This window comes from Protopterus annectens, chromosome 9.part0 (genome assembly GCF_019279795.1).
Source record: "Protopterus annectens isolate FY-2018-M chromosome 9.part0, PAN1.0, whole genome shotgun sequence".
Classification (NCBI taxonomy): Eukaryota; Metazoa; Chordata; order Ceratodontiformes; family Protopteridae; genus Protopterus; species Protopterus annectens.
In genome coordinates, this window is record NC_056743.1 from 1,514,740,734 (window position 1) to 1,514,755,013 (window position 14,280).

Below are 14,280 nucleotides of genomic sequence, written 5' to 3' on the forward strand. Positions count from 1 at the left end.
GCAAAAACCTGGACGTATCTCATCTTCAGCAGTACTGTAACCCAGAAAATCAGATGTGAGAAAAAAGTTCCAGAGACCCCCACAGCCCTCTCTTCCTACATGCACTCCCAACACAAGCATGCATTACCTGTAAATAACTGGCATGCATAACAAGAACACAAAGTCACTAATAATTCACACATCACTCCTGCAAACAAAACTCACACCATCATACAGATACACACAGACACACACACACACACACACACACACACACACACACACACACACACACACACACACACACATATCAGACATCTCAGCTGCCCATATTTTGGATGAATATTTATTTACCTATTTTTCTGGCCTGATTTAGCCCTACACATAATGTACCTACCTTTGGAGGTATTTCTCTAATTTCAGGCTTGATTTACCTCTTCACCCAGTTTTCTGAATCCCCCTCCTGACACACTATGTTTGAAACTGTCTAGTATACAGAAAACCACAATACATGAATAACATAATACTGGCACTGGTAATTTAAAGAATGAGGACATCTTACATATCCCATTTTCTGCAGCAAAAATAAACCGTCTTGCATGATAGACTTTAATAATATGTACAGCAGAATTCTAATAATATCTCTCTGATAATGTGCTTATGTTTTTCTACTATTTTTTGTCACTCTTGGTTTTTAAAAGTGTTTCTGAGAAGTATCCCACACTCCAATTCGAAGCGGGAAAAGTTATGTTCATTTCAACTTTTTAAGGGCCTTTGTACCTACAGAATATACACACACACACACACACACACACACACACACACACACACACACACACACACACACACACACACATGCACAAGCACATGCACGCACACATACACACATACACATACACACACACACACACACACACACACACACACACACACACACATACACATGCACAAGCACATGCACGCACACACACATACACACACACACACATACGCACACACACACACACACACACACACACACACACACACACACACACACACACACACATGCATGCGCACACAAACTACTTATATATAAGATGGCTTATCTATTTCCAAATCAAGTCTTATACCAAAAATCCAGATGTCCTAATTGTTGCAAATAGTTCTAATTCCACTGAAAGAAGAAGGAAGCTTTCCCTCTGCACTACTTTATCAATGGGCGTGCGGTAAATTAGTGATGCTAATGTGTGATTAAATGGAAATTCACTTTTAAAGTGAGAGGACACAATTACCATGTGTCAAAAGCAAAATAAAGCTTTACAAATGTTTTTATGTATGGGGCATGCCATGGGTGGCATATAATACTTTGGAAGGCTGGATTATACTGTTTTTTCTATGTAGGTCTTAACATTGTTTTCTGCAAAGGCATAGTAGTTCTTCACACTTAGAACATATTTTGTGTTTCTATGATTTCATCAATTCTGATCTGGAATTTCAAAAGAAAATGTTAAGAGCCTGATAGAACAGGACAGATTGCTATGCTTTGCATTGTTTCATCAGATATCAGGTGAGGTACAGAGGGTTTTAAAAGTTTACTTCTAATGAGTTAAGATATAAAATGATCTACTTAAGATAATAACTCTAGCATATAATAGTTATGTTTCTCATAAAGTAAAATTTCCAGATGTGTATATCCAATGTTTTTCTCTTATTCAATTGCTAGCCACTTAGTGGTATGATCTTCAGTTCTAGGTGATGGTCACACTTGATGTCATACTCCTACCGCATGTGCAAAGTAGGAAAAGGGGGGTTTGCAAAATTGCAACAAGTGGAATTGTACAAGTGACTGATTTCTTTTATCCTTTAGGAATTTTCTCCATGCATTGATCTCCAGCAGCAGAGTCCCCACTTGCATTTTCATGGATTCAATCACATGTGGGTTTCTTTCCTCATTTATTTGTTTGCTTTCATGTATTAGTCTGGGTAGATCATGGACCATAGCAGACCGATTTCATCCTCGGTCCTGGAGATGTGAAACAAACACATGAGTCGTAAGATGCAAAATTATTTAAGCAGTGGGTCTCCATCTACCATTACCCTACAGGGCTAGGGTACTTCTTTTTCCAAAAATGTAAGTACAATAGCTGCACCCTCCAGTAGGCATGCAGTATGTCTGTAGGTACAGATAGCTTATGTTTATCTTGTAAGCCTACTGTGCACTGTGGACAGCATACTCACTGCAGTTCTTATAGCTACCGCTGGGGATAGCAATGCAGCTGGAACTGTGGAACCCACTGCGCCAAAATAAAAGGGCGACCATTGCTGCTTGCTGTCTACCATATAGACTACAAATTACACTCAGTACATTGTTAGAAAGGGTGGGTAACTTTCCCTCATAGCACATCATTACATCATTAGAGTCAGTGGACATCCTTCCCACATAGTGCATTATTAGAATTGATTGACACCTCCCAACATAATACGTTTTTAGTGTGGGTGGGAAGTCTCCCTATATATATATATATATATATATATATATATATATATATATATATGGGTCTACCTGACAACGCCGAAAGCTGACAATGCCGACGATGAGAACACTGACACCAGAAGATCGAAAATTGACATGACCGATGGATGAAAACCCCGACGCTGAGAACACTGACATGTGAAAAGGCTGTGTAAGTATGCGGTAGTGACGGACGTTAGAGTTAGGGTGTGAGTAAAGTAAGTGTGCGATATTGACAGACTCTAGGGATAGGGGTGGGTTAAGTGAGTTAGGGTTAGGGCGCGGGTTAGGTGAGTGTGCGATAGTGACAGTCTTTAGGGTTAGGGGCGGGTTAAGTGAGTTAGGGTTAGGGCGCGGGTTAGGTGAGTGTGCGATAGTGACAGTCTTTAGGGTTAGGGGCAGGTTAACTGAGTTAGGGTTAGAGTGCGGGTTAGGTGAGTGTGCGATAGTGACAGTCTTTAGGGTTAGGGGCGGGTTAAGTGAGTTAGGGTTAGGGCGCGGGTTAGATGAGTGTGCGATAGTGACAGTCTTTAGGGTTAGGGGCGGGTTAAGTGAGTTAGGATTAGGGCACGGGTTAGGTGAGTGTGCGATAGTGACTGACCTTAGGGTTAGGGTTTGGGTTAAGGTTATAGATAGTTGTGTATGTAAGGTTTAGTGTGGGTTTGTAAGGATTTTGGTGTGCTTGTGTTGTGTGTGTGCTTTTTGGACAGGGGATTTGTTTTGTTTGTTGATTGTCGGGATTGTGGTGTGTCGGGCATGTGAGGTTTCGTGTTTGTGAACTTTCGGTTATGTGGTGTCGGTGATTTCGTTGTCGGTGTTGTAGTGTGTCGGTGTTGTCAGGTAGATCCATATATATATATATATATATATATATATATATATATATATATATTTATATCTCTGGGATCTGTACTGCTTATTGAATTGCCGAGCACACTTTCGCAAAAGTGCTTTCTTTGAAAAAGCAGTTTCGTGAAAGTGTGCTAAAAAAGGACAAAAACGTGGGGAAATGGCTGGTGCTGAGATTGCAGCACACTGGGGATAAGGAAATATTCCCATTTTCCTACTGTAGTGCAATCTCAGAGTGAGACTATAAAAGTAGGGGGTGCAGGGGGGCTTATCCCCTGCATAAACGTGAGTAATGTGGGTTTTTTTTTTTTTTTTACAGTTTTCTTATTTTTAATTTTTTTCACACTTTAGCAGAAGTGCATTCGGTCATTTACGTTTCGCATAAATGTAATTTCGACAGAATGCTACCAGTAGGAGTGAAAGGGAAGGTCTACAAGAGGGTAGTGAGACCAGCTATGTTATATGGGGTGGAGACAGTGGCAATGACAAAAGGGCAGGAGTTTGAGCTGGATGTGGCAGAGTTAAAGATGTTAAGATTTACACTGGGTGTGACGAGGGTGGACAGGATTAGGAATAAGTATATTAGAAGGTCAGCCCAGGTTGGAAGGTTTGGAGACAAAGCCAGAGAGGCAAGATTACATTGGTTTGGACATGTGCTGAGGAGGGATGCTGAGTATATTGGGAAAAAGATGCTAAGGATGATGCTACCAGGTAACAGGAAAAGAGGAAGGCCTAAGAGAAGGTTTATGGATGTGGTGAGAGAGGACATGCAGGTTGTTGGTGTGACAGAGCAGGATGCAGAGGACAGGAAGAAATGGAAACAGATGATCCACTGTGGCGACCCCTAACGGGAACAGCCGAAAGAAGAAGATGATGATGATGATAAATGTAATTTCGTGCAATAGTCATATATATATATATATATATATATATATATATATATGTGTGTGTGTGTGTGTGTGTGTGTGTGTGTGTGTGTGTGTGTGTGTGTGTGTGTGTGTGTGTGTGTATGTGTGTGTGTCTATTTTTCTCTCTCTTTATATATATATATTTTATATATATATATATATATATATATATATATATATATATATATATATATATATATATATATATATATAGGTAAATATATACACTGATATATATAAAGGGTTAATAATGCTATATCAATGACTTGCAGGACAAAAGCTACATTTTTGATGCCAGTTTCACTCAACCCCTCATAATATTTCAACATGACAGCAAAATGAAAATACACTTGTAACACAAGGGAGAAAACTGCTGGAACATGCAAAACAAGAAGCCAACATAAAAAGCATGCTAAAACATTAAAAGGTTTCTTGTACAAGACAATGTCTGTCTGCACACACATATGGAACAGCATTGTTCTCTCTTGTCCCTTTTACTAGCATATATACTAGCTCTGTAGTCACATAAGGTCAGGAAAGCCTGCAATATCTCAAAGAGGGGCAAACACAAACAGCACACTTCATGCACACTAAATGGTTAGCATTATGCTATTTGATACAAATGCACATCATTAGTGAAAAAAATGCACAATCAACTGTCAACAGTGTGTTTGTTAATATAGCACATTTCATGCATGTATACCTATACCCAGCAGTGTCTGTTGTATTCATTATGCTAACACTTTGGGTTTCTTTTGTTAGTGCAGCTCTTTATCATCGTGGTTGGTGATGTGGGTCCCTCATTCCCCCAAATGAAACAGAATTCATGGCATTCAGTATTTACACTGCATACTGTACTAATTTAGACTTGTTCTGTAAATCAGAGGAGGGCATACAAGGATTCTTTTGGATGTTGGGAGTACTGAATAGTGTAACCCATGATGTCCTCTGCACATTCTCATTAGAATATTCAGTATAAGAAAGGCAGCAAACTTTTTTTCAGAATAACAACAAAGTTAGTTAGGATTGTAAATTATAGACAGCAGCTTGTCTCAAGTGTAAAGTCTTTTGGAATGTTCTTTATCAAAATAATTGCTTAATTAAAAAACTCTGCATTGCTCTAGCCATGATTTTGAAATAATTTGTTTCAACAAATTAACTGTATTTTATTGTCTAACTCCATTGTCTGGATGCCAAGTATTGCTGCTTATCAAAGGCACTCTAAATCATTTTGGAATACCCAAAAACTGAAACAATCCTTTGATTTTCTTAATATTAAAGTGAGGAAAAAATACACAGAAAGTCACGCACTAAGGTAAGTCATATCAGTACACAGGATTGCATGCTTTAGTGCCTCCCATAAATGGATAGAGCATCTTCCAAATGTATTACACATGACACAAATAAATTAAAATCATCTTCAAGAATAAATAGAATAACCACAGAGAAACCATGCCATTCTCTGTTATGTCACTTTATGTAGCATTCCTTAGCCATACTTTAGTGTACATACCAGCTGGGAGAGTTTGTATAGTTTCCCCCAATGTCACCCACTTGCTTAGGACTTTATAAAGGGATAGGTTGCCGAGATGGGTTGCCAAATGGCGTACAGACAGAACTCACACGGTAAGAATAGCGGGCTCCAGGTCCGACTCTAAACCAGTCACAAGTGGTGTCCCCAAGGTTCGGTCCTGGGCCCCCTACTGTTTGGCATATACTTCTTAGAATTACAGGCAAACACAGGAGGACTATGGCTAACCAAGTTCGCTGATGACTGCAAACTGGGAGCCATAATTGACTCTCTGTCTGAAATGGACATTCTCCAAAAGGGCCTTACTGAGACGGACACCTGGTGTCAAAGTCATGGTCTCAAGCTAAATGCCAAAAAATACATAGTCATCCCGTTTGGGAAAAACAATTACCACATAGGTGGCAGCCCCCTTAATACAGAAGAGGTAATAAGAGATCTGGGGACTCAGGTAGATAGTAATCTCTCCTTTGACAATCATATTGCCAAAGTAGTTAGGAAATCCTTCTATGTAACCCATCTAATTACTAAAGGGTTCACATCTAGAAATAAATAAGTTATAGTGCCCCTCTACTTGTCACTCATCAGACCCATCATAAAGTAAAATGCCCCGTTTGGGATGTACCTCACAAGACACGTCCAACAGCTGGAAAGACCACAGAAGTACCTCAGCAAGAGGACTACTGGCCTCAAACATATGTCCTATGCAGCCCGACTGAAAAAACTCTGGCTGTACTCAGTGGCATATAGCTTACTCAGAGGTGATCTCTGCCTGACTTACAAAGCCATGCCCAACTCAGAATTGATGGACATGCTCTGCCTAAAGAAATCCAAGTCACTGCGAGCCACTCGCTCTAGTGAGCTAAACCTCACCACAACAATAAATAGAACAAGCTGGAGGGATAGATTCCTGTCACAGAGACTCCCCACGCTTTGGAACAAAATTCCTAACTACATTAGGCAGAGCTTCTCACTAACACTCTTCAAGAGAAACCTTGACGAGTGGATGGGTAACAGAAAATACACCCCTGGGATCACTTCATTCTCTCTTCTTGACAGAGGCTCAGTTAATTAATCAATGGGGCGGTGGAAGCTTACACACTCTGGCTAGGCTTATAAATGCCCTTGGGCAGATAGCCTAGTACCTACCTATGAACCTATATAAATATTCCTAACAAATAATTTAGGGCATTATACAAAGCTTTAAAATATCCAGAGATGTGATTTTTCCATAAATTACTTTCATTTTGTAAGAATATTGAGAACCTCACAGAGTATAGTTAAATGAGTGCCAGTGTCCCCCAGCTTTAAAATATCCAGAGATGTGATTTTTCCATAAATTACTTTCATTTTGTAAGAATATTGAGAACCTCACAGAGTATAGTTAAATGAGTGCCAGTGTCCCTCCTTGTTAACTGCATACTGGAGTAGTAGACAGTATGTATTAGATATGCCATCCTGTATGCAGCCTGTTGGAGCAGAGACTGTGTGTTGTTTGTTTTTTTAATAATGATAGTTGCCAGAACTAGAATTAGTCTTGTCTCACCTCTTTTGAAAATAAAATAAGATTTCCTTCCATTAGCTCTACTGAATTACAGGACTTATCTACCATACAATAAAATAAAATAAAATAAAAAAAACACATAAAACGATACATTGATGTCATTCATTTTGCAAGATAAATGCCAGGTTTCTGTGCACTCAAAACATATACAAAGATCATTTGAAAAGGCAAATCTTGAGCTAGCTATGCAACAGCTCCAATACTTAGATAAAAAAGTACCAAACATGATCTTTAATAATTGCTATTCTCTCATGAATTCTTTAACAGATATCATGACTTGATTTCTTGCAGACATTATTGACACAGTTTATCTGTATGGAGGCTCAGGAGTAAAATATTCCATTTCTAATTTGATGTAAAATGATGCAAAGTTGAGGCTTTTTTTTTGCCATATTAACTTTTCAAGTTTGTTAGCATACAAGTAATTTCCCTCATCCACTGCTGAGTGCTGCCTACATATTTAACATAGTAATCCATTGTCCTATGTAATCTGTCAGTAGCTATCTTTTGTAATCCGCAGAGGTTAAATGACTGCTATTTCCTGTAAATCCCTTATATTTCACATTTACTCATACTTCATCATTCGTAAAATGAATCAGTTATGCATATAAACAGTAAATGAAAATGCTGTTCTTGTTCTAGCATGAAATTAGGTTACCACAGAGGAATGGCCAGAAGTGACTTCCTTCTTGTAAATTAAGTTACAAAAACTGAAATGGAACACTACAACTGATTGTGTGGCATGTTATTGTGTCAAAAAACATCATGGCCAAAATATTATATTTTAATGTCATTGTTTGGATGCTGTGCTTTATTTTTAGATCATCTATGTTGCAGAAGATGGAAAAGGCGTGCTTTATTCTTTTGTTTACACCTTTCAGCTCTCATAGGGTTTGTAACCGCAGACTTAGTACACATAGACGTCGGGGTCATGGGCGGTTAGTGCAGTTAGACTTGTCCTGCCAGAAAAACAATTAAAATAATTATTTGCTAGTGTTTCATGATGTTACATTCAACAATCCTTATACGTTTTTTTTTTTTCGTGTCTTGACTCGGTAAGATGCAATTATTCATAGTAAATCCACAATGGAACTTCATGAACAAATGTAGTCACACTGGAAGGAAGTGAACATTATGCTAAAAAGTTTAATAAGTCTCTTATATTAAATAATTAGACATTCATATTCCACTAATATAAATAAATAAATAAATAAATAATAGAGCTCTATTATAGCCTTATAGCCTGTGAACATCATGACATAAAACAGTTAGTTCTTCTTTCGGCTTATGACAATAATTCAAAAACTTCCATTTTTTGGATTTCGCACTGTAGAAAGTAGTATATAAGGGAACAAAATAAGTTTGACTCCAAGGTTGAGCTTATAGATAGGCCGGTACTCATAGTTCGGGGCTTCATGTTTTCATGGCAGTAATCCTTGAAGAGTGGAGCTATGTGGATATGCAAATCACGGACTTTCAGGATGAATAGGTAAATGCAGAGGCCTTTTTATTAACGCATCTCCCTATCACAAAAGTGCAATATGCTTAAGGTCTAAGTGAGAGGGAGGTAGCTGATATGCGGAGAAGGGCTGTTACACATTTGCTTATCAGAAAGATTCATAAGGAAAAATCCACAATGAGCTCATCTGCATACCAAACGTTTAAATGGCCCTGATCTTACGCCAGTAAACAGCGATTTAATAGAAGAATATGAAGATGTGAGTAGAAGGAAAAAGGCTTCATTTAGTGTGCTTATGCATTCATGGGCAGACTACTGAAGGTGTCACTGGGGTAAATGTTTCATTTTGGTGTCAGGGACATGTTCGTGCATACATGGGCAGACTGCTGAAGGGGCAGTTGGGGGAAATGTTTCATTTTGGTGTCAGGGACATCTTTGTGCATACTTGAGCAGACTACTGAAGGGGTCTCTGGGGGAAATGTTTCATTTTGGTGTCAGGGACATATTTGTGCATGCATGGGCAGACTCCTGAAGGGGTCATTGGGAGAAATTTTTCATTTTGGTGTCAGGGACATATTTGTGCACCATCATCCTTAAGAAAACACATGCTTTGATAAAAATAAGGTGCTCCCTTTCCCTTAATGTCAAATATTATGCTGTCAAAAGTAGCTGTATCCACCATAATGTCAACAGTATTTAACAAGAAATGAGAGACGTGCTGCTTGTGTATGAATCTCTTGGCAGCTTCCTTATTCTGTATGACTCAGTTTTTATTTTCTTCATGTGTACCCCTAGATTCTGAGGTTATAGATGAAGTGGCATCACCCATGTTGATCAAACAGATAAGTTTTTGTAGTAGATAAAGTTTTGGATGATCTCTGTTTATAAGTAATGCACTTCTCTTTGCTTGGTGAATACATTAATGCGGATGCTTCCAAATCAAATAAGTCCAAGAAATGCATTTACCTGTATTCCTGCCAAAAGAAAAAAACTGGGTCCAAGGATGAGACAGAAGTGCTGAGAAAGTAATCTTTGCATAAAATGTGTGAGATAGAGCCAGGCAGCTTGATAATTTGGCATTGGTCAAAGTGAGAGCAACCGCATGTTCTGTGACTGAGCTACACAGCTGCACCAGGCAGTACAAGAGAGTACCCAGCATCCCTTTAGGAAAAAAGAAAATCCTGGGCTAATGTAAGTTAACTGAAACCCATTTATCCCTGACAAGATGCAAAATGGTAGGCAAGGATAAGGAATCCTCTAAATGTAAGGAAATAAAAAATGCTTGTTTTATTCCTTCCTTTAGTTACATGTGATAGCTTGTTATATGTTAAGTTTAGCCCAATAAAATACATGTAGCTGCCATCTTCAATTCTGAACAATAACACAGTGGTTAGTTTGAAGGCTTGTTAACAGTTCTATGTAATCACCAAAAAAAAAGTCTAACCGTTTTTCATTTTGAAGTTTACACTATATGCAAAACCCCTGCCATCTTGACTCAAAGACTAAATGTCTGAAACATTGTAATTCATACTTTTTTTAACAAAGCAGGAGAAAAATATATGTCCAAAGGTATTCTTACATTCTAGTATATTTAACCCTTGTATATTATGGCACAATGCAAATAATCTAAAAGTCACATAAGACTGAAGTTTATAGGATCATGGGATCATAGGAAGTTACTAGGCTATTTGGCCCTAAGGCCCTTATAAGCCTAGTCAAGAGTTCAGCCCATGTTTAGACAAGTCAGCACTCAATGCCCCTGTCCAGTAGGGACACAGGTGGAATCCCAGGGGTGTATTTTCTGTTTCCTATCCAGTTAGCCAGATTGCGCTTAAAAAGGGATAATGAGGGATTCTGCTTGATGTGGGGAGGGAGTCTGTTCCATAGAAAGAGGAGTCTCTGGGACACAAATCTGTCCCACCAGCAAATCCTATTGATATCACAGTAGTTAGAGTGAGAAAAAGTGAAGAGAATGCAGATAACACATAGTCTCAGCAAGGTTTGTTATAATAATTTGTAGAATGTGTTGTGAGTTTACACAGTAATTACTGCTGTCTAAACATCATTTAACTGAAGCTTCTTGCCTTTATTAATAAACACTTTCCCTGGTCTAGATAGTGATTTTTTCAATGTGCACAACATGTCTCAGTCTCATCATTAGCTATTACAGGGAAAGGACATTCTAGAATATACACCATGTGGCAAGAATAAATCAAAAAGAAACAGCTTGTATACCTATATTTTTTATGAATGAGAACTGGTAGCAAAATTATATCTAAAAGCCATCCCTAAAGCTAGCATAATTTCTGAGAAAAGGACAGTTGCTGAGACTACCTCATATCTGCAACTCTTCACTTTCTCTCATTCTAATTACTGCATTCTATATAAAGAAATCTTTTTAACACTGATGTGTGTCAAGTTTTGTACATTTCTACATTTCCTGACTAAATATATATACTATACGGACTCAAATCCCATCCTCGGTCTTCCTTCAGAAAATTCAGAAGTCTTAGAAAGATCCATACAAATTAAAAAAATAAAAAAACAGAAAAAGTAGTAGTCTAAAAACTTTGTCGATGAGGTCAGTCACAATAATTTCCAAAAATTATGAAACCCGGGTAGTGTTCCAAAGCAACAAGCCTTTATTTGTCACAGACAAGTGATCCTCCGTAACAAAATATGAGAATTTACTGAGGATTGTTGTGACAAATAAAGGCTTCTTGCTTTGGAACACTACCTGGGTTTCATGAATTTTGGAAATTATTGTGACTGAGCTCATCAACAAAGTTTTTAGACTACTACTTTTTCTGTTTTTTTTATTTTTTCCTCAACATTTGTGTTGGTGGGGTTGGGACTAGACAGATTCCTGTGCTTTGTTTTTTTAATCACTTTTATCTACACAAATTTACCTACCATGATAGAAAATATAAAAGATAATCAAGAATAGCTTCTACCTGCCACTGATTTTAGAGGAACATTATATTTCAGCCTCACTTTCATGTATTAATTTCAAATGTATTTTTTTATTAACAAATAGACTGTCTGATTTTCATTTTTATAAAGTTGATGAAGGTTGTTTGACCTGAAAGGGTTCTTAATGTTATAAGAAAATTTTATGCCATTATTTTGAGTCATATTTGTTTGATCTGTGTTCTTGTATCCTTATAAATTCCACAGAAAATATATATAGTTTCTCCATTAATGCTATGTTTCATTATTCAAGCAAGTTCATTATAGAGGATTATGATCCACTCACTGTTCATAACCAATGCATAAAGTATTCTTGACGTGGATGCCAAGAACTTCACCTTGACAGTGAAACTAGAGGGGTGTTCCTTGGCATATATGTTGAGAATACGTAATAAGGGTTATGATCAGAGACCCAGTCATAATTCATTGTAGTGTATGTAGCTTTATCTGTCCTATGCACTGCCATTTATAAAAAAGTCTAGGAGTACAAAGTGTTTTACTGGCTTTGAAAGCTGGTAAAGCACTTAAGGAGCTCTGTTATATAGAATTATGCCTCTCAAGTTCTGTGCCTAAGAATTCTGGACAAATCCAAAAATAAAAGCGTAACCAAAAATCAAATGTAGGGTCAGTTTTTAAATATTGCTCTGATTCATTTAAAAAGTTAATAGAGCAGCAGCTTTTGTGTCAACATGCCAGAACAATAAAAAAAGTGTGAAACTCAAATGTCTGGCATTACTGACTGACTGTAATCCTAAGTGATTTACCAGACAATCAAACATTTTATGAGGGGCATGTCAAAAATCAGGGACATTTCGCAAAATCAGGGACGGTTGAGCGGTATTGTAGGGAAAAATAAAGTGCTGTTATGGCAGAAGGTAAACAGTTTTTAAAAGCTGTTAAATAATACTTTGTGCAACACTTTTTGCTTGTGTTACGGGTGGAACTAACAGATTTTAAAATCTGTTTTACCTTCTGCAAAATCCTCTGTTAGACAATACTGTCCACTGTTACTTCCTAGTACGAGATCCAAACTTAACAATACCTAGAGTGTCCGTAACAAGCTTTTGTAAGGGCTGTTAATATTGGGTCTTTATCTAGGAAGCACTTTTTTCCTCTGATTTTGGTATGTAATTGTGCCATTCTATGCTCTTCAAAAGTTTTTTTTTAGTTCTACAAATAAGTGAGCTCTGTTTTATTTTGTAATGCTTCTTCACATTTGGTATTTTATTTTCACAGCCACTTTTAGCAAAGCGGAATGAAGTAGAAAAATGGCGTAAGGAGTTCAAAGACCAGTGGACAAGGGCACAGAAAAAAATGGTAAAGTATCCTTCTAATTTCTTAGAAGACCTTCACAGAAATTAATGACCAATGGCAAACAAACCTAATGAGAATATGTTACAGAACAAAAATATATCTGTTAGAAAGAGTGTGATTAGTGAGACAACAGAGTTTGGAATTTACAGTAAGGTTATTGTGAATTCCTCAAGTGTACATCTGTGGAGTAAGATACAAAATATTGTTAATGTGAGAATTGTTAAAATGGATATGAGCTGGGCTCTGAGAAGATGGTTGCTGTATGCGACTAAAAAGTACGTAAGATGGGAGTTACACAAGGAAAATGACAGGGCCCATTTTTCTTCACTTTGTTAGCACTTGGTGATCTTAAGCTACCTAATGTCAGTCGACATACTAAATACATTGATAATTAAAAAACAGGTACAATAATTACATCAGCATAAAATCAGAAACAGCTACACGATTGCTTTCACTAACCATATAACTGAAGAAAGGGCAAGGTGGAAAAGAAATATGCAAAAATACATAGTCATAGAGTTCAAGTAACTTGCATAGTTGTGGCTTAAATCTACCAAAGAAATAAACAATAATATGAGTGTCTTGGCATGTGAACACTTACATAAATGGAGATGTTTGAGTGTATTCACTGTTGCAGTCATCATCTGTGGGTTATCCCTGAGAGGTGAAGAAGAGAGTACAGGCAGAATGGAGTGGGCGGAGAAGAGTGTCAGGAGTGATTTGTGACAGACGAGTACCAGTAAGATTGAAAGGGAAGGTCTACAAGAGGGTAGTGAGACCAGCTATGTTATATGGGTTGGTGACAGTGGCATTGACAAAAAGGCAGGAGTTAGAGCTGGAAGTGGCAGAGTTAAAGATGTTAAGATTTGTACTGGGTGTGACGAGGGTGGACAGGATTAGGAATAAGTATATTAGAGGGTCAGCCCAGGCTGGAAAGTTTGGAGACAAAGCCAGAGAAGCAAGATTATGTTGGTTTGGACATGTGCTGAGGAAGGATGCTGAGTATATTGAGAAAAAGATGCTAAGGATGAAGCTACCAGGTAACAGGAAAAGAGGAAGACCTAAGATAAGGTTTATGGATATGGTGAGAGAGGACATTCAGGTGGTTGGTGTGACAGAGCAAGATGCAGAGGACAGGAAGAAATGGAAACAGATGATCCGCTGTGGCGACCCCTAATGGGAACAGCCGAAAGAAGATGATGATGAGTGTCTTGG

The 14,280-nt window shown here is 37.9% G+C and overlaps 1 protein-coding gene across 4 annotated transcripts in view; it reads left to right on the forward strand.

The window, feature by feature from the left end:
• Positions 1 to 14,280, forward strand: part of LOC122812148 (GEM interacting protein) — a 1,774,188-nt gene that overhangs the window by 1,330,248 nt on the left and 429,660 nt on the right. For all 4 annotated transcript variants that reach the window (XM_044084459.1, XM_044084456.1, XM_044084457.1 and 1 more), the window contains one exon: positions 12,988 to 13,068. In XM_044084459.1, coding sequence (XP_043940394.1) covers positions 12,988 to 13,068 — 81 coding nt within the window. The remainder of the gene's footprint in view (positions 1 to 12,987; positions 13,069 to 14,280) is intronic.